Source organism: Meleagris gallopavo, chromosome 11 (genome assembly GCF_905368555.1).
Source record: "Meleagris gallopavo chromosome 11, MGAL_WU_HG_1.1, whole genome shotgun sequence".
In the NCBI taxonomy this organism is placed as follows: Eukaryota; Metazoa; Chordata; class Aves; order Galliformes; family Phasianidae; genus Meleagris; species Meleagris gallopavo.
The window spans coordinates 18,600,368-18,620,932 of record NC_139414.1 but is presented as its reverse complement, the minus strand read 5'-3'; the positions used below and the strand labels follow the sequence as shown (position 1 = coordinate 18,620,932).

General features: G+C 41.6%; 2 protein-coding genes across 2 annotated transcripts in view; one reads left to right on the top strand and one right to left on the bottom strand.

Annotated features, from left to right (window-relative positions):
* The window catches only part of NLGN1 (neuroligin 1), a 494,803-nt gene that overhangs the window by 13,040 nt on the left and 461,198 nt on the right, over positions 1-20,565 (top strand). The gene's annotated exons all lie outside the window — the stretch shown is intronic.
* SPATA16 (spermatogenesis associated 16) overlaps positions 1-20,565 on the bottom strand; it is a 72,356-nt gene that overhangs the window by 7,021 nt on the left and 44,770 nt on the right. The window contains exons 6-10 of the mRNA XM_085233203.1: positions 17,285-17,432; positions 14,169-14,315; positions 13,847-13,959; positions 7,507-7,671; positions 3,312-3,395 (exon numbers count right to left, since the gene is read on the bottom strand). Coding sequence (XP_085089329.1) covers positions 3,312-3,395; positions 7,507-7,671; positions 13,847-13,959; positions 14,169-14,315; positions 17,285-17,432 — 657 coding nt within the window. The remainder of the gene's footprint in view (positions 1-3,311; positions 3,396-7,506; positions 7,672-13,846; positions 13,960-14,168; positions 14,316-17,284; positions 17,433-20,565) is intronic.

Below are 20,565 nucleotides of genomic sequence, written 5' to 3'. Positions count from 1 at the left end.
TTCCTTGAGTTATTCAGTGCCAGGCTTGATCATGGGCCTCACCTCTGGCCGTGAGGATTTCCCTGAATTGCTGATACATGGCATGTGTGTGGGCGCATGGGGGCTGCTGCTCCATTCCATGGGAGCTGGCAGTATCTGAGCTCGCACATATCAAGAGGGATTTCCCTCTGTACAATCCCAGAGAACAGGGATTTGGAGAGCCTGACCCAGCCCGCGTTTCCTTTCTGTTCCTCGAGGACCCCTGAGATGTAGTTTAGTCTCTGTAGGAGGAGGGTTCTTCACCTGTGCTCTCCAGCCAGGTCCTGTGGCTGGAGTCTGCAGCCCAGTAGTACTGAGAGAGGAGTGCTCCCAGCAGTGCTGTTTTCCTTTCTCTAGCTAATTGCTGCGTCATTTTTCTTGCCTTTGTATTTAATGCTTCCAAAAATAATTAGCCCATTTGAAAAATTATTGCGCTTAAAAACATACATTTGTCAGCGAATTGGGTGAGCAGCGCAGCGCCCAAAACACTTGAAGCTATGTATGCATTACCGCTTTGCCAGTCCCGTAAGTTCAAAATTGCTCAGATTAATTTCAAACTAATTTGATAAACCCTCCGCTGTGACAAAGGGAAAAGTGTTCGGATGTTGAGCTTTGTGCCCGACTATGTCAGATTTCAGCCTGAATGACTTTTTATGGCCGACTCTGGAATATAAAGCTCTGAAAGCAGTGGTTTGTAATGGCAGTTCTGACAGACCCTTTAACCATTTGGAAAATAAGCACGGATATAATTCTTCTGCATTAGAGAAAAACTGTGCGTGCTTTCATTAGGTGCAACAGCTGTTTCTATTGTAAGAGCCAAACTTCACTGGTGGTAACATAACTGTCAGCTTCTCCAAATTCTGCGTTTATAGCTGATTGTATAACTCCTTTATGTTCCTTTTCACTTTCCAATATATGTAAATTAATTCAATAGCAAAAGTACAAATAACTGCCGTTAACTGGATCTGTGAGAAAGCTCTTTGGAGGTGCGTACAGCCAATGGCTTGTGACGGGCCAAGAGAACTGCTGGGCAGTGGCTCCAGCAGCAATCCATGCCACGTCAGTTTTCAGTCCTCAGATTTAGTCCCTCTTGGTAGCGATTTCCTAAGGTCCTTTAAGCTGGTGTGATGTTCTTAATTAGAGCTGATCTAAATGATGCATCATAAAACCCGCCCCCAACCAAGAATCAAGCCCTCCGTGTGCTTTTCTGCCTCCTCCATTAAAAAAGACAGTTTCTCTAGGAATGCACCAAATATGCTGAAATGAAATGTTGGAGAAAAGCAGAAGAGAAGTATTTGATGACGCACTCTTTTTCTTTGTTCTGAAATAATACAGAAAAAGATTTCTGTATTACGAAACAAATATTAAGTTCTGCTTGGAACAGGATGCCCCAAATCAGACGCAGTTACTCAAGCTGTCAAAAATGAAATGCAAAATTATGTTCTCAATGAAAACAAATTTTGGAGCACCGCATTTTAAAATGGCAGAGAGCAGATTTTCAGGCATGGAGCAAATTTTATTCCTAAATATAGAATCATGCACAGCTTTGTGTGGTGTAATTTGGGATGCCTGTCCATTTTTAAATGTTAGCTTGATTTTGGTTAAGATTATATTGAAGGTTGAAGTATCCAGAGAAAAAGAAAGTATGTATATAAAGCAGTATAAATGCACCAAAAGGGAAAAAATAAGACATTTTACTGAATTTACTGAGATAGTAGCCAGTCTGTTGGAATATGTGGAAAACATTACGATACCACAACAGCATTTATCGAGTCTTAAATACATTTTTCCATTTCTATGAACTCAGTCTAACTTTCAACCACAGTCTTTTCTCTGCGATCATTCAAAGTTGTGAAAATCTGGCACCTAAACTTGTCTAAAACCCAAAATTTTGGAAAAAAAACTTGGAAAACTTTTTATCTAATCCTCAGGTCTGTTGTCTATGAAAGGGAGGAAAAACTGCCAAAGAAGGACAGGGAGTAAGTTATTTGTCCGTATGTCATTGACTCTTTGTGTTCATGTTGTTGTGAATGTTGACAGAACGTTATACAGAGCAGGAGATGTGTTTGTAATTGATAAATGTACATAAATGCCTATTGCACCCAACGTTTGCATTGCAAAGGCTTCTCACGCAATCTGCTGGCAGGTGCGAGAGATTTACAGAATATCCTGGTGTGATGCAAAGCAGTGTGAATATTTAATGTTTGGTGGTGCTTGTTTTTTTAACCGACCTCATGAGCATTCCAAAGAGATGAAAACCAGGTGTTTCTTAATTTTGAATGTGTGTGTCTTGGTTGCCTTCTGCAAATATTCAGTAGTTTGGGAACTCTGTTAGGAGCCACCTATCAGAGGGCTGGAACTTTAATCCAAGTGGCTCTGAGAGGCCCTACTCCCTCTGCCCCCGTTATTTCAGACACTTCTGTCAGCCCTCCTTGCCTTACGCGTACTGATGTAGTGCTGAGACCTGTCTGCAAGCCCTAAATACTGAAGTGGGGCAACATTGAGACCTGTCAGCAACAACATTGCAACCCTCTGTCCTCCCATCGCAGTATGGGGTGGGTATGCATCCCAGACCCAATGGAGCTGCTGAATCTGTGCCGGAGTGGTGCTGTGACATGATGGCAACATTTTTCCCTTCCTGGTGACACACTGCCATTCCTGGTCACAGTAGGGGCCAAATGTCAATGGTGTTGAATGCCCAGAGCGAATTGCTTTGGTTTGAAGGTCTCTGTGCAAATGCAAGGTGCTCCTCTTACATCCCAACCCGACCTATTATTCAGTACATGGGGTCAAATTCATCTGCACAGAGAGCCAACACACTTGACAAATCCTGCAAAAATTGCCTTGCCCGGTTGCTGTGCAGAGCCTCAGAGAGGCGTTCACATGGCTGTTCTGTCTCACATGCCAAAGCCTCATTTGTGTTCCACTCAGGGACCTCATTTGTCCGGATGAATTTTGTTCCCCCACAGCTCGCCCCAGACAATTAACACAGTACCTCGAACAACAAAGGCAGAAGAGAATGACAATTACCAGCCTAAAAGAAGCCATGCGGGTTTCTTTTCATTAACTAATTGCATGAGACTATTAACGTGGCCAAAGATCAGCATCGGGGTGAAAGCAAGAAATGAATATGTATTAGCATGCGATGCCAGAGAGCTAGGAAAACTTGAGGCATGCGTTGGCTTTCAGATGGCACCCACTTCCCTTCCTGCTGTGTGAGCAGCTCTGGCTCAGGTGGACATTTACTCCCCGAGGAACAATATGCTCCTCTGCCCTTTGCTGCAGGTTTTTACCTTCTCGATTTCATTCCACACACGTTCTTTATCGCTCCTTCTTCCTTCAAGGGTGTCCATGGCATCTGCCATTAACGACTGCAGCTGTGGCACCAAGATAAAAATTATCAGCGTGGAATTCGCACAGAAATAACTTCTCTAAATACACAGATTAAAACCTTATTAAAAAATCATTTGTACGCTGATGATTTTATTACTCATCTTTCACACAATGAGCACCGCCACCTCGTCTTTGCTTCAGCCATTACACTGTATTATTGTGGATGTAAAATACTTAACAATGGGGAAAAAAAAGCCTCTAGAAAATTTGTATTTAAGCCTATACAGCTTAAATATATGTGGTAAATGTTTATATTTGGTAAAGGAAGACTTGGGCTGTAAAAATAGAGGTTCCATATTTCATTCTCTGCTGTCTGAGACATTCTGTGTCGTACATGAATGCTTTTTAGCATTTTCTCCCAAGGCTAATGCATCATAATTTAGGGCAGCATGTAAAACTGCACAAGAGGACAACACTAAAGCTGAGATGCTTTTACTGTAGCTGGAAGTATCTAGCTCATTTCCCCTTCTTTTACTATCCTCTTTTTTGCAGACCCTTCCTCCTCCCCATCATTCAGCACAGCACACCATAAAAACAAGGCTGGCAATTTCTAGTGTAAACTACAGAAAGGAGCTGTAGGAAAATACTTGCTAATCTGTGCTTAGAGGGAAGGCTAAAATTCAGGTTTGTTGCAGCATTGCCTCACCCCATTCCTTTTCCGTGCACTAGAAAATGCTTTGGGTGCTCTCACATCAGAGGTATGAGTCTGCCCTGTTAGATTTACTCCTAAATGCTTAGTTGGTGGTGGTGACTCTTCCCATATTTGCTGCTCATCACAAGGCTAGACAGACTAGAGCTGGATGATAATAACAGAATGTGAGCATTCACACAGAAATTGACTCTTCTTGCTGTACCAAGACAGGCAGCGGTCTGATGTGAGCACAGGAGGAGATGAAACTCAAAATGTCAGTGTTTAGGTTTATCTGAGTGAGATACAAACATGCTGCCTTGAGATTCGGGGAATGGACTTCACTTCAGCTTTGCATTCTGAATTTTTGGAATTAAAATTCCCTCTCTGCATCCCAGTGCTGGGCAGTGGATGCAGGTGTCTTTCAAACCTCTAGGTTAATGTACGAGGGTTGGTTCTAGCCTTTTGTGGTGCTTGTGCAGCCAGTAAGTTCACTTCATTGGCCCAAATGTTTGATGAAAACGTGGTTTTTTTTTGTTTTTTTTTTTTAATGCATTGTTATGCGTCAGTATTCATGAAAAACAAAACTGCAAATTTCTGATTCTAATGTGAAAAAAGTCAAAAAGCTGTCAGGAATTTTCCATCGGAATACTTTTATGACAGATAATCTCCTTCTATGATTCTGGAATAGGCACAGCACAGAGATTAAGGGTATTAAGGGTGGAAGGGACGAAGCACAAATCCTGTGTCAGAGTGGAACCAGGCAGGGCAGGGCAGGATGGCCAGAGTTTGTAGCTGAATTAGCTGTTTGCAGCCATCCCATCCTGTGTGGGTCGAGGAGCACCAGTGGGGCAGGGAGTGGGATGCTGGTCTCACACCCCACACCCAGTCAGGCCAGAGATGTCAATGCTTTGGGCAAGAAGGGAAGCTAAGAAAAGTGGCCATTGAGGTTGGGTGGATGATGGTTATCCTCGTGGAAAGGGCCCAGGATCTGCTCTGGGTTTGTTTTCATCACTCAAAGTTTGTCACTGGCTTTACGGGTAGGGAAAATGTGAATGTGACAGGAGGGGACAGTTGGCAAACCTCAGTAATTCTCCCAGAGCTGATCTTTTTTGGAAAATCCCCTCCAAAGAAAAAATGCTGTATTTTAATACCTTGTCCTCATTTGATTTTAAACCGAAATGGACTTATGTTTTTGTTTTTTTTTTTCTTTATTTTTTTTAACAAGCATTCATCTTGATTTATCATCTACAAATATGATGACAGTGAAATCGTAAACCTTGTATGAATTTTGTTTGGGGTTTTTCCTCCTTTCTGTTCAGCTGTTTGAGTTAACCAAGATCTTTATTCTCCTGGGGTCTGTGAATAAATACTCATCCAAAAAGGCCTCAGCTGAAATTCTCTGTGCTATAGATTAGAACTCTATTTATTTAGTTACAGGAAGACATTTACAGAGAAGAGTTTATAACTGAAATGCCTTTGGGATCCTTGCTGGATCAGTGCAAATTGCACTGTTATAAATTCAGCATGTTTTAAGCTTTATGCAACTTATACTGTGTGTGATAATAAACATTTGACATCTTTAGCATTTTCCAGCCACACAATTTAACTGCCTTCCTTGGTCACAAAACCTTTTTTCCATTTTACCAATGCAAAGTCAGAATGACCTCAGAGGAATTACGTTTAAATTTTTATTAGCACAAGTGAGATTAGAATTCGGCCAGCTGAGCATTCTTCATGGAAAAATATATTTAAAAGTACATAGACATCCCTAGAAGGGTGCAGAGGAGTGAGGTGCAGGTGGAGGGCTGTGGGTGCTGCCATCCTGTCCCCATGAGTGCTGTGGGCACTCAGAGCACTCAGATACAACCAAGATGGAGAGCAACTTTTTACAGGGGCAGATAGTGAGAGGACAAGGGAGAACAGTTTAAAATTTAAATAGGGGAGATTAACGTTAGACATTAGGGGGAAATTTTTTGTTTGGAGAGTAGTGTCCGGAGAACTGTGGATGCCCCATTCCTGGAGGTGCCCCAGACAGGTTGGATGGGCCCTGGGCAGCCTGAGCTGGTGCGGGCAGCCAGTCCAGGCAGGGATTGGGACTGAGTGGACTTTAAGGTCTCTTCCAAGCCATTCTATGATTTGGTTGTGATGTAATCAGGCAAGCAGCTGCTAATGGCACTAGAGGAGCTGTGCCATGCAGGCTGGTGCCACCAGGAGAGACGAAGGCCATTAATTACTCCACAGTAAAGTGGCTCTGCACATTTGTGCTTGTAGCCCTGTGCCTTGATGCTGTGGTGCCTGAAGTTTCCTAAAATATTCTGGCTACAAAGCATCTAAGCCTCCAATTGCACATACAGATACAGTTTACAGGAAGATGACAGGACAGAGGAAAAAAAAAAAAAAAGAAAATAGTAAATGCTGAATTGATGTATTTTAATGCTTAGGATAGAAGAGCTGGTAGAGATTTTTTGCCTTTGTCTTTTAGGAGTCATTTTCAGCCTGGGCTCTGTAAGCAAAGCACAGGGGTTTCACTGAAGGATTTCTGCCCTGTCAATTAGATCCTGCAGGAGGTGCCCAGCCCTGCTCTGAGGGACTGGAACCCTTGGAGATGACCTGAAACCTTCCCCAAAATGTTCCCAGGCATGCAAGAACTGCACTCCAAGATACAGGCAGCAGTGTAATAGCCTGTGCCTAGATGGGGATGTACTGAAAATATTGCAGCCTGGAGAAAGCCTTTCACTGAATTATGTACCAATAACTCCAGAGCCTTTAGTCAGCCTTGAAATGTGGGCTGGCTGAGGTTTAATACTAGCAAACTTGATTCAAATTGAGAATATCTTGTAGGAACACAGGCTCTGTGTTGTGCTGCTGCCTCTTGTCTGCGGTCCACCTCCTGTGGCCGCAGGCTGCTGCTCGTCCCTGCAGCAAAAGGGGGATTGAGAAGCCTTCATTCTGCTGTGCTCAGGAGCCCTGTATGGCTGCAGGTGGATCCCCACGGGTCGCCTTTGGGAAGCCCAAGGATTTTTAGCAGACTATAGTCAGATCTTCAAAACTGGGCTGCATTTACATGTAGGACAGAGCTGGGAGTGTTTTGTCTCCTCTCCTCTGGTTTAAGCAGATCTGGCCTGTGTTCTGCAGATGACTCCTGATGTTAGGTGTCTCAGAGTAGCACAATCTGAATAATTGCAATCATTTTCCCAGGCTGATTTGGGTAGGTTTGGGAGAAAAGAGGTTTTAAAAATGTGTCTATGGATGAGTCATGCTGGTTCTGTAAAAGTCATCCTTGCAGGTGATTAGCACCTTGACAAGGCATTGCAGCAGGATTTTAAAGCTATATCAGGTCCACACGTTCAGAAAAATGACCCCCTGAGAAAACTGCAGCACTGAGCTTTGCCCCAGCCCCCTTCCCCCCCTTCTCCTCCCCCCCCCCACAAAAGCCAAAACAAAGATTAGAAATGAATGCTCACCAGTTCAGCATCCTGCTGACTGATGTCCTGCAGATAAGGGATGGATGCTAGCTCAGCCATCGCTTGATTAATCACCTGGGACTGCTCCGTGACTTGCTGCAGCCGGCCAAGGATGCTGGCGTAATGCAACTTCTCTATCGCACGTGAACATGCACAGACATCATCCTGTTCTCTCAGGGAAAGCAAGAGGGTTAGGTGGGAGCTGTGGAAAGCACACTCATTCTTTCAGTCTGATGCCTTGTGGCTTATCATCGTATATATATATTTGTGCTGGTAATACTATATATAAGCAATATGGCATCCAGCACCTTTAAGATAATGCTTCTGACAATCTTATAGAGGAGAAAAATACTTTCTTTTCACAATCTCTCTAGTAGTACTAGAAAAATAAATATGTAGTCATAATAAATGTGAAGGGGAGAGCAGATAACAAACATGAATGCAATTTTCTCATTTGGAAATGGCTTTTCCATAATCCTCTCTGTTAAATATTATCTGACTGCTATGGACTGCTTTTAAAATTTCAGTGAAGAGGTTGAGGAAACCATGCCATGTGTGAGCCTATGGTTTGTTTGCAGGCTGGGGAAATCCACAGTTTTTGAACGTACAACCTTGAGGAGCTAACACCTTTGGAGGTGGTCTCTGATCCTTCAGGCACGTGGTAAATTAAAAGTATGTGGATAGAGAAGCTCAGCCAAGTGCTTGGAAAAAGTCTCATCGTTTGCTGAAATGTTTGATGGATGGCAGCCTTACTACCATATTTTCAAAAGTGTTCTGTTGCCAAAAATGCAAATGAACACCCTACTGAGATTTTCAAAAGCAATTTGGCCTAGATTCTTGACAAAATGTAGCCATTGCATATCTGTATACTCAGCCATTCTGAGCAAAATTTCCATTCATCTAATCAGGCTTGTGAATGTATTTAAGAGCTTGAAATTACAAGCATTGGCATAGATTTTCAGAACCACTTCCAGTATTTTTAGCAGACCTTTGTTCTGGCAGTTCCATATGGCGGCGTGCTGATGCTGCCGTTCCCATACGCTTTGGTTCCCAGATAGCTGTCTCTAGGTCCCATTGTATATTGGACAGAGTAAAGTTTTGAAAAAAAAATTATTTGGGTTTATTTTTAAATTAACTTTTCTTGACAAGGAATCTTGGTCTTGTGATCTTGATTTTGGTTTTGCAGAAGTTTGCCCAGGGGGTGCATCAAGTGATCATAGAAATCGTTATCAAACTGTCATAACAACACTGTCATTGGACTAGATGATCTTAGTGGTCTTTTCCAGCATTAATGATTCTACAATTGTATAATTTTTACATAAAATCTAAGAATTTAGTAGAGATGCTCTTCTTGTTTTCTAAACATATTGTAAGAATCTGTAAGAAAAAAAGCTTAGTTTCCTTTCAACCCTTTCAACCAAAAAAATATGAATAGTCCTGGTATAGTTAGTTTTACTCCTTTTAATGTAATTTATAAGATGAATGTAGAGAAAGATAAAATAAAAGACCACACATTAGAGAGCAATATCAGGAATCCAGCTATAATGTGGGAATTCCAGATAATGAAATCAACTGAAAAAGAAAGAGCTGAGCCAATGAATGGGTATTTCCATCAGCATCAGGCACTGCTGGAAGGAAGAGGAACTCTGGTCAGCAGTTCTCTGAGAATTGCAGTTAGCTCCAGTCAGCTGTGTTTGGAGAGGTTAATTTAGACCCAAGTATCACTGAGCGGAGGTGCCAGCACATTAGGAGATAAGTCTTTGGAGAGAAGTGGGGTGATTGGTCTATTAATAAAAGTGCTAAGAGCTTATTATTCTTCTCAATAAATATAATGGAGGGATAAATTTTAAAGCCTGTAAACAATGGAAAAGTTAAGGAGGGAGATAAAACAAAACAAAACAAAACAACGATGATAACAGAAGGACTATTGTGTATAAATAGGTTCAAGTAAGACTAGGGTGGTAATTCAGCCTCTTTATAATTCCAGTTAAAGATCTTCAGTGTGTTTCAGCAAGGGTAGAAAGCCCAACTAAGATGGATTTTACTCAAGAGCAAGATGTGTGATTTGCCTTAAGGAGCCAGCAGAGGTTACCAGTCCTACCTTCTTATGAACTTCTACTGGCCCACCTCTAAGAGGGCAGACCAGGACAACCCACTAACAAATTTTTATTTTACTTGAAAAGTCCCATTCTGGGGGCCTGGTCTAGGATTGATGAAGACATCAGCAAGGAAAAAAATTTCTGTGATCTCTGATATGCAAAATTGTAAGTCTGACACAATCTGGTTAGTATGGCACTGGAGCAAGAAACAAAAGTTCCTTCCAGTTGTGCCAGGGGAGGTTATGGTTGGATATTAGGAAAAACTTCTCTGAAAGAGTGGTGATGCATTGGAATGGGCTGTCTAGGAAGTCACCATCCTTGGAGGTGTTTAAGCAAAGGGTGGATGCAATACTTAGTGACGTGGTCAGTGGGCAATATTGGTGTTAGGTGGATAGTTGGACTAGATGATCTTAGAGGTCTTTGCCAACCTTAATGATTCTATGGTTCTGAAAGGAGCAGAGGAGCCTCGTCTCTGACTATTCATTGGTGTGTGATGGCCACATGGCTGTGTAACCAGATACAGCTGTGAGCACTGAAATAAGGAGAAGCAATCAATTAACAAGAGCTCTTATCAATGAGAAATAGTCACACAGCACTGTAAGTGCAGCAAAAGGTTTTTTCTGCTATTCTTGAAAACCACCCAAAACCTTTTTGTGCAAGCACCAAGAAATGAGTCTATCGAGTTGTCAACTGCATAAGCAGGTAAGAATCCTCTCTCACCATGCTGTGTCTGTTGGGGGGCTTCTCAAATGGCTCAGAAAGTAAAAGCAGATAGAAAGCAATCTTTTCTCTGCTTGATTCTTCAGAAAAATATTAAAGCATGTCACGTATCTATGGGACACAAATTGGGCATCTGTGCCAACATGGACATAGCAGTGCTATTTAAGTTTATAGTAGCTAGGAAATAAATAAATAACTCACAGTAGAGTTAAAAAAAAAAAAAAAAAAAAAAGGATTTGAGGAGGTTGAACTTAGAGGTGGTGTTTCAGTGACAATGAAAAATGCAGAAAGAGAAAGTAAATAACTGCTGCTGGCAGGAGAAAAAAACCCACGGGGAACCGAACCACATGATGAGAATTATATGAAGGATAGCAGGATTCAAGGGGCTATAAGCTGCAGTAAAAAACATAATAAAGTGGCCAAGCAATCAGATGGAGATGAAACCAGCTCGGGTAGGTGCAGTGAAGGTTAAGCAAAGAGCAAGCATTAATAGACACTTCAGTGGAAAAGAGTCGGCTCCTTTAGTGATATGTTCCTTCAGGTACTGAGAATCCAGGGATGGAGCCCTGCTTTTTGTTTTTCCCTGTACACAAGATAGGAGTCATCCTTCTGCTACTTCTGCTTATAAAGCTGAATTGCTGAGAGCCAGGAGTGCTAAAACAAAGTGACTGGTCAGCTGGGGATCTCATATCCATCGGCCCTAAGCGCACCAACTTTGCAAAGGTCTGCGGTGCCTCTTGGTAGCTCCTGATTGCTGTCGTGTTCACACTGCTATTTTTCAGCTCAAAATCAGAATGAAATTATGTTTCGCAAATGGTTACGAGTGTGTTGCGATAACAGGCAGAAAAATCTATCATTATATTTCTCTAAAACCCTTGGTATGTTTGTGCGGAAATTTGAGTGTAGTGAATGCTTTACCTCTATTAAAAAAAATAGACAAAACAATGAGATCTGTACGTGTGCCCATCATGCTGTGAATCTTACGGCAGGTTTTGCTCACCCATGTGATGCGAGCAGTCTAACAAGCCCCGCTGGCCCCTCTATTTCTCCTGTAAAGCAGTGTTATGTACCACTGACGTGGGAGAAAGGCTGCGTACAAAGCAGCAAGAATGAGCCCAGTAAAACCGCTTGGTAGAGCAACTGCTTGTCAGCGCCGGTAATCTGGGTCGTGATGCGAGTAGGTGAAAGTCTGACTGATACGGCTGCTTAAGGGAAATAAAATAACCTCTGGGTCAATGCACGCACTGAGGGCTGTGAGTTTGCCACCAGCAGCACATGGGACCAGGCTGCTGCACCCTCCCTTCTGCTGCTTCCTTTGCAGCACACAAATATCCCTTCGAGCTGAATGGGACCGGCTGTTCTTTATGAAGATGAGAGGGCAAATGAGAAACGCTCTGCTTTTTTAATCATTAGCTTCATGTCTCACCAACAGTCGTGCGTGTACAAATCGTATAATTAACTGTAAGCTGTGGAGCTGCAAAAGGGAGCTGGCAGAACTGGTATTGAGTGTGTTGCCATTGCTTAATAAGCTCTTCTTCAGCTCTGAGATACTTTGGTAGAAAAAACTGTATTAGGACAAGCATGGAGCACACATTTGCATTTGCAAATGAAGGAATCTTTTCTTTCTTGTTCCTGTGTGCTATTAAAAATAAATATCTTCCTTTATTGTCTTAAAGCAAGTTGTAAAGCTAATGCTTGTATCCAGAGTTTGTCTCACGGAAGTCCTTAGTACTGTTTGGATGTAAAGGATGGCTGGTGGAATTGTAATTCTAGCTTGAAGAGGATTTTGGAATGCTGTCAAGGAAACAAAGGTGGCCAAATCTCTGCCAGGCCCACAGAGATTTTAATCACCAGCAGCAGATCAGCTCTGGCTCTGTGCCTATCCGTGTTATCAGGTATAATTTGCTCTGTCAGTTGCTCTTTGGGTCAGAGGTTCTGTCTTGCCGGATTATTCATCGCTATAAAAACTGAAGAGGTAGTGAATGTGTTTCTACCAATAATAGGTGTGGCATTGGCAGCTGGTTGTTCTAATCAGCAATAAGTCCTTCTGTCCTGGGTTTTTTTCCCTCTCCATTAAAGGTCCCATACCGGTGCCCTGGTGATTGCCCATAGACTCATTGGTGGAAATTCTCTTATAGAATGGGGTGATCAGAGGGAATCCAGAAGATATTTCCAGTATAAAATTTTTCCCTTTCTGATAAGTAGAAAATGAATAGCTGCGGCACTAGAACCTTGCCTCTGAAAGCTCGGCATCGTGACAAGAGAGTCAAAAAAGGTCAAAAACCAACCAACCAGACCCTGGAGTTGTACTGGGGCTGTGAGAAGGTGCAGGGTTTCATTCTGTGCCGGCATCCAACCCTCCATCTGTTTGTACTTCTGGATTTGTGCTAGTTGGAAGCGCAATGCACGCAGCAATAACAGCTATTTCACTTCTGCAAAGATGCCTCTCCTATCAGCCTGAATGCCAGTCCCCAGGGCCTTGGTCAGCCAGAAGAAGCAGCCCGTGGCTTTGGGAAGGAACAGGGAAGCAACAGCTGTGTGTTTCCTGGGGGCAGCGTGCCCTCAGGCCACAGGAATGCGTTGAGTGCCCGTTTTGGCACAGCACTAAGCACCTTCACCTCCCGCTAAATCTGTGACTTCAAGCACTTTCATTGTTTCAGCAGCAGCTCTCTGAGATTAAATGAGACACAGATTCCCCAAATACCCAACTAATGTTTCTTCCTTGCTAGGGGTTGCTAAGTAGCAGGTTTTTTTTTTTTTGTCAACCTCCTATCTGTTATCAAAACCTAAGAATATAAATCCTGTGATTTGCTGAGACACCCTTGATGAGGAAATGGCTCTGATTCCTGCAACACACAGAAAACTGAAAAACGGTTATTGCTAGGGAAAAAACGTTAACATTAGCATTTACAATCTGTGGAGGAGAGGCTTCTTCCACTTATTTTCAGGAGAATAATTTCAGAATTGAATTAAAACAGTCTAGTCTACATGCAAATTTGATTTTTGACCTTTTGTGCTAATCAAAAGCCATGGTGCTAAAAAGCTGTGTACATTATTGCAGAAAGTATGGGCTAGAATTAACTACTATACCTTCAATATGTTTGTAACAGATTTGAAGGTTATTTCACATACTTTATTACGTAGGGATCAAGATCTAAAACACTAGAAATACTTCAAGTAGTGATTATTAACTCTTAATGGAGAGCCTTGTGATGTGTGTAGAGTACTGTGGGTATTAAGAGCACAGTAATTTTGTTGTGTGTGGAATAGGAATATTATATAATTGGACATAAAGATTTGAGAAAATAAAATGCAAAGTAATTTTAAACTGGATGCACTTAAACAATTAGGGCTACTTTTAAAAAGTATCCAGACCCCAACTGAACTCTATTTCTACTGCAATTCGTTGAGCATTGCTGGCCAGAAGAGGATGCGCAGAACTGACTGCCCACCAAAAAGCACGCGTTGTTCCTAGGCACTGACAAACACAAAATAAAGCAGTAAGGGAAGGTTGTACCCACAGTTAATTTGGTGCTTCTCATAAAATCCATGACTGGCATGATCTGTTTCCCAATGGTCTCCCACTGTCTTTTCAATTCTTCCTCTGGGATCGGACTGAAAGGTGCTTTGCAGTCTAGGGAATGAAATCACAAACGTGCATGCTGTGTTTATTCGTGTATGCTTTGGATAGAGGATCTATGGGTAAACTGGAGTGGGGGAGAGGCTGATGGAGACAGGGATGCAGGCACAGAGAATTGGGACCAAAGCCCTGCTTCCATCTCTCAGGAAAGGATTGAGGAGGTCACTCGTGAGCTATGACAGCTATTAAGCAAGTTGGCGTACCTGAAAAGATTGGCAGCTTTCTACTTGTCAGCTTTTCCAAGATTTTTCCAATTTGTTTGTTTCTGAAACCCAGAGTGAGTAAGTACTGCTGGGGAGGGGAGGAAGACCAGTCGGTCGTCTGTGGCAAAATATGAAGTCCACGGGGATCTGGAATATGAAAATGAAGATAATTTCCAGTCACATTTCTTTTCAGCTGCAATTGAATGTATTTTTTTGTTAAGAGAAAAAGTAGGGAGTGTAAGAAGGAATTAAATGTAATCCAGAAGGCTTGCCAAAATGAAGATTACCCCCCAAGCCCCCTCCAGCTGCAAGGTGGTTCTGAAATTCCAGACTTTGCAACCTTTCCCATCAACAGCTTGCATTTTGCTGATGCATTAGATAAAATTAGATAAAATCTTTCTGTTTATGCGTTTTTCAATGCTGATCATCCAAAGCATTAATAACTCAACATTCCATTAAATGTAACATCCTTATTTTTTAACCGCAAAACAAGCTGGAGTTGTTTCCTGAATTTATGAAGCTTCATTTCCTACAGCTTTGTGCTTATACTGTCACCACCACCATAGTGGCATGTGACAAGGTGTGCTGTGGTTGGCAGGAGTTTGTGAGGGCCCTGCCAGAACCCTGTGTGTGTCTGCTGCCCTGACCTGAGCGAGGACAGATGCTCCGAGCGAGAGCATAAACCACCTTTTCTTGGGGAGCTATACCAGCTCTTTCCTTCCTCTCCTTCCCTTGCAAAAAATAAACCTAGATTGAATGTCAGTGTCACTTTCTACAAAGGAGTGCTCTGTTTTCAGTGAGCTCTGCTTTTAAGATGCCAGGCTGTGCGGTCACAGTGACAAATGGAGAACCCCATTTGGAGCTCCCTGGCTTTACCTGTACATAAATCAAAGCGAGTGGACCTGATATTTCCCTTGCAGCTACTCAGCTTCTGATGGATCCTCAATTTTGAAACAAACTGCATTGTATGCTTGGATTTAAATGCACGTCTGCTTCTCTTCCTTGGCAATAAGGAAAAATTTAAAATCAATCCAGTCCTTGCATTATAGCAGAACTTAGGCTGAAGTTGGATGAATGATTGCTGTGGAGTGGGAAGGTTATTTAAGATAACGTCTTCGTGACGTGTTTGGTATTTCAAGCCCACTGCTGAAAGGGGACTTGGCTCATGTTTTTCATTTCACCTCCATGAGGAATGGATGTGCAGGGGGCACAATGCTGACAATGAGTGCAACTTCTTCCCTGAGAGATTTTTTTAGCGGGTGGCATGGTTTTGGGCCAGGTTTGAATAGATAAGCTAAGAAACTCCTTTTCCTTAGTTGACTTCAGTGGATGTTGCTGCGAGTTGAGGCCAGGAAGGGGAGCCAAGTCCGTTCTGTCTCAGAGGGTTTCCAGGAGAGAGAAAGGGAGATTGGGAGACTCTCACCTGCATGAGAGCCAGGATGGAAGCTGTACAGCAGCCTCCATGGCTCTCGCTCAGCACCTTTCACACATTGCACTTTCAGAACACTGTATCATAATTTTTTTCTTAATGCTTAGAAGCCAAGATACAGTATACATTATTGTGATCTTGGCTACCCCATTTAATTCCTCGAAACTAGTGATCCCAGAACCTGCACTCAGAGAAATTTGTGTAAGATTGGAACAATTTTTTAAGCAACAGAATTTCTAAACACCCTCGAGGGCAGAACTGGTTCTATTCAATCTGTTTTGTAATTGATTGAAGTACTATAGGACCAAAGTCTTTCATCCTGTTGTTTTTTTCCTTCCTCCTTTCCATAGGGTGAGGAAAAGCCTGGTGATGCTTTCAGAAACATCCAGTGATTTATGAACGCAACTAAACTTCAGTGCAACACTTGCATGCCTTTGTTGTGTATGTACTTTTGAAAGTCTCATTCTTGCTATAAAATGAGGGGGTGACGTGAAATATGATTTTATCTTTTTTTTTTTTCCTTTTTTTTCCAAATAATAGGGAGTTTTATTTTGATTTTAAAGGGAGTTTTATTTTATCTTCTCTTTAATGCCAATAGTTTTGTCCCTGGAACCTCTCAAGAAAGTAACATCAGCAAGTAAATGGTAGACAGGGACTTTACAACCTTCATGATAAATCCCATTTTCTCCTTTTAAGCAATCTCAAAACTACTGCCAGAAACCTAATGCAGGGGCACTTGCAAAACACAGTCTACTTTTATACTAGTTTTATACTGGTTGCCTAAAGGCAAACAAAATGTACAAGCCAAGTTTACTTGGTTTAATGTCTGCGCAGTTTTGTGGCAAACACTTGACTTCCCAATTCCCACTTGAGTTCAGGCAAGTGTTCCTTTCTCCTGAGAGTTGCAAGATGTTGAGTTAGAAGCTAATTGAGTTAGATAAACGACCAACTCAGAGCTAAGTGTTACCAGAGATGGCTATGTTCTGAGTCTGAGGTTAATGACAGCAGGAAATGCCATTTCATCCACCTGCCTCTCTTTTGGAGAAATATCATGTCCATTCCTCTTGGAATAAGACTGTGGTCACTAGAACTTTAGTGTCTGCTTATGCCAGGAGATGCTACTTGACTTCACTCCTCTGGGAGATGACAACAGGCTACAGAAAGCTCTAGATCACTCTGGATTTGTCTTCAACAACCCAAAGGAAACCTGGCTATCTGTTCTGTTCCCGCAGCTGAGGTGCTCTCAAAGGTGGTCATCCCTCCACTAGTACTCACAGAAGGAAGAAAGTTTTTGGAAAGTGACGGGCCTGCTGTTGGGCCAATTACTGATGGCAAGCCACAGACACGGGAATGAACCTGGGACTTGCTGTTGCAACAAGACACTGCAAAAGTGCTGCTGAACAAAAGAGCTCTTGTAATAATGAAATTCAACAACTGAAATGTGAGGCTTCATGGATAAAAATAGTCTTTGTGGGGATTTGCAGTGTAAAGTCTATGCTTTAGCTAAGTACTGATTTGATTACCTAAATCGTGTACAATCATACAGCAAATCTCAGAAGTTAATTTTCCCCATTGAAGTGTAGGAAATTCAAAGGCTCAAGCTCCAAACTCCAAAACTCATTTTTAAGTCAGCCACACACAGACAAACAGTATACAGTGCTTAACAGCATGTGAAATCTGCTGTTACCTGTAAAGATGTGCTGTGTGTAGCCAGGGTGCTTTTTAGCAAACGCGTCTGTCATCTTGTCTCTGTTGTCAACCTTGACTTTTGTCACAAATGGTGTGTACATAACTGAAAAAGATTCTTCTCTGGTGATGGCTTCTTCAATCATAGCCTAAAAAGGGGAAAGAAATGACACATTTTATGTTGGTTAACGGCTAGTTAAAAAAAAAAAAAAAAAAAAAAGGAAGGAAGGAAGGAAAAATAATTACTTCCACAGATGATATTTTTCCTTTAATAATTGCACAGTCATGCAAAGATAACATATTTTGGTCTTGAATATTAATTAGAAGGGAATTTAAATTAGTTCCAGAAAACACTGCCTATCTATACTCAGAAAATCAATTTAATGGAGAAAGAACATTTGTAAACAGTTCTCAGTGCAGTGCGCCTATGTCTTCAATGAGAAGAAAAGTATTAGATAAATTATCTTTTAGATGAAAAGAAAAAGTGGTTCTCTGCTCTTTGAAGGTCACATCTTTCATCTGAGGGTTTTATTCAGTCCTTGGGAGCTGGTTAAACAATACTAAGCATTCATATTACCCCTTGGGTTGGCATGAATCAAACACTGTGTCTATATGGAATATTAGTCTTAAAATATTGCATTCAAACACCATTTGCATCAAGAGTAAAATTCACTCCTGTGCAGAGGGCAGCACGAAGCTACGAACCTTACCATCCTTTAAAAATGACTGAAATGATGCATTATGCTGACCTTATGCAGGGAGGTGGATTTCACACTCAGTGGACCCATAATGAACTGGTGCTGGAGGAGCTACCAGCCTGGAAACTCAGCACTTCTATTGGTCAGGGCAAGTGAGGTTTAGCTGGGATTCCTTTTGGGATGGGGTTTCTGTGATACCACGCTGAGCTCTGCTTTGGGCTGCTTCTTTTTCTAACAAAAGCTGATATGGGCAGTCCTTTCCAGAAACTGGAAGAACTGTAGTACTTCATTAATCTACCTTAGCGAAAGTGTGAACATGGTTAATAGAGATTGTAATAACATAAGTTTAATAGAAGTGAATAGAAAAACATGAAAGGGGATGTGGATATGGCATTGAGGGCCATGGTTTAGTGACGGGACACATAAGGTCAGATTGGTGGTTGGACTTGATGAACTTGAATGTCTTTTCCAATTTACATGAGTCTATGATAAAAGATATGTGTGTGTGTGTATATATACATAAAGGTGTTTGGATCGCCCAGATCACAGACTGTATTGGTATGGGATTAATTCGGTGTTTTATTGACAAATCCTCCCTTTTCTTCTTTTGTTTTGTTTGGTATTCTGCTGATTTTCTATAGCTTGGCAGCCATTTTCTAATCTGTATTAATATGAGTGTGTGAATGTGCTTTTGGATGCATCCATATATTTCACCTATGTAGAGTGAGGCAGCGAGATGAAAATGTGAGCGGTTGGACCAGGCAGGCTCCATATTCTGCAGGATCGGGGAATGGCTTTACTGGTATTTGCCTGCAAAGTTCATTTTTGGCTTTATTGTCCTTCAGGATAGTTCAAGGTCACACCTATAATATCTTTGCGTTGCCATATACCCAAGGCTGCTCTGAACAGCATGGAAATAGTGACTGGCTCAGAGGGCAGTAACGGCAAAATGTCAGCCAAAGGGAAAAAAAAAAAAGAGATCTGTACTTTCTGGTCAATACTGCAACCGAAGGTATTATTATTACCCAGGAGCATAATACCCTGGACATAAGACGCTGGACATAGATGCTACTTGGTTTATTATCCCCTTGGATTTTTATGGGCTAAAGACTTTAAGGTCATAAAACTTCAGACCGTAAAAACTTTGGAGCAGAAAACTTTATATGATGAAATCCCTGAGGACTTTGCTGCTTAAGCCTTTATGCACTGAAGTCCATATCTGTGGATGAATATCTCACAGTTTATCCCAGGAAATGAAGATGCCTTACAGAACAGTGTCTGTCAGGCTGTAGGTTGTGCAATTACCCAAGGTGCAGACAAATTGTGGAGATAATTACAAGGGCTCCAAAGGACTTCCAACAGAGTACTTGGAGAGAGGATAGGGCAATTGTTTTTTGCCATTTGCATGTGATTTGGAGTCTTTTTATCTGAAAGAAATGGTTTTCTCTGCAATGACCTCTCAGATATGTCAGGGAGAATGTTGCTATTCTGACCTTGTCCTGGAAGAAGTGCCAGGCTCTTCCAGGAAGATGTGGACAGTAGAGAAACTAATAAAGAAATATAAAGGGTTGGGGCTTTTTTGTTGTTTTGTTTGTTTGTTTGGTTGGTTTTTTTTTTTTTTGCTTTATTTTTTTTTTTTTTTTTGCATTTTTGCAAGTGGAATCTGCAGCTTTATCTCATTGCATAGTGTTACACTCCAGACTTCAGCTCCAGCAGAATTAGGAAAAGAGAAGACATTGAGATGAGCTTGAACCATTTGAAGGAGCTCCTTTAACAATTTACAGTACTGAAAGGACTATGATGGACATGAGTACATTGAATATGCTGGTTTACCTCAGCAGTGGAAAAAATCTATTGCTTCAGTGAAGGTACAAGAATTCTTTTCAGAAGATACTGCAGAATAAACTGATGATAGGAAAGGTTTCTTTTTTGTTGCAGGACTGACTCATGCTCTGCTTTGTCAGGAGGTTTACATCTCTGTTTTGGAAGTGTGGGCAATCAGAGAAAGTCTACGGAGAGACCATGTGGAGACAAAGTGTCTGAAGGAGTATTTATATTGTCTTCTATATGCACTTCTAAAATAGCAATTAATTTTTTCATGAAACAGAAGCATTTGCAAGGTTTGTGAGGTTCTATGCTATCATGAGAATTAAAGAATCAGAAGACATTCCGAACAAAGATGTTTTTAACAAGAGTTTGAGCATATATTTGACTCAACATCTCAAATCCCTCTTCTCTGAGCATCTTGGTGCTGCAATATTCTTTTATTCGGTGACGTTACAGACCTTGTTACAAAACCTAAGCTTTAGCCTAAACAAACCTACATTGTCCCTTCAACAAAATTTTGTTCAACTCGTAAGTAGATGCTCAGGAAACAAAGTTTTCACATGTCAGCATGTTATTGCAAATGATATAACTTCAGTACTTTTATGAAACTTTTGCCATTTTTCCCTGCTCAGAGCAGACAAAGCACAAAAGAAGAAAAAGTGGCACTGCAGCAGCAAATTCTTCGTAACAGTGACAGCAGCTTTCCCTGCTACAGTCCCTAACCATAATCCTCTTTAACTACAGAAAGGTTTAATTT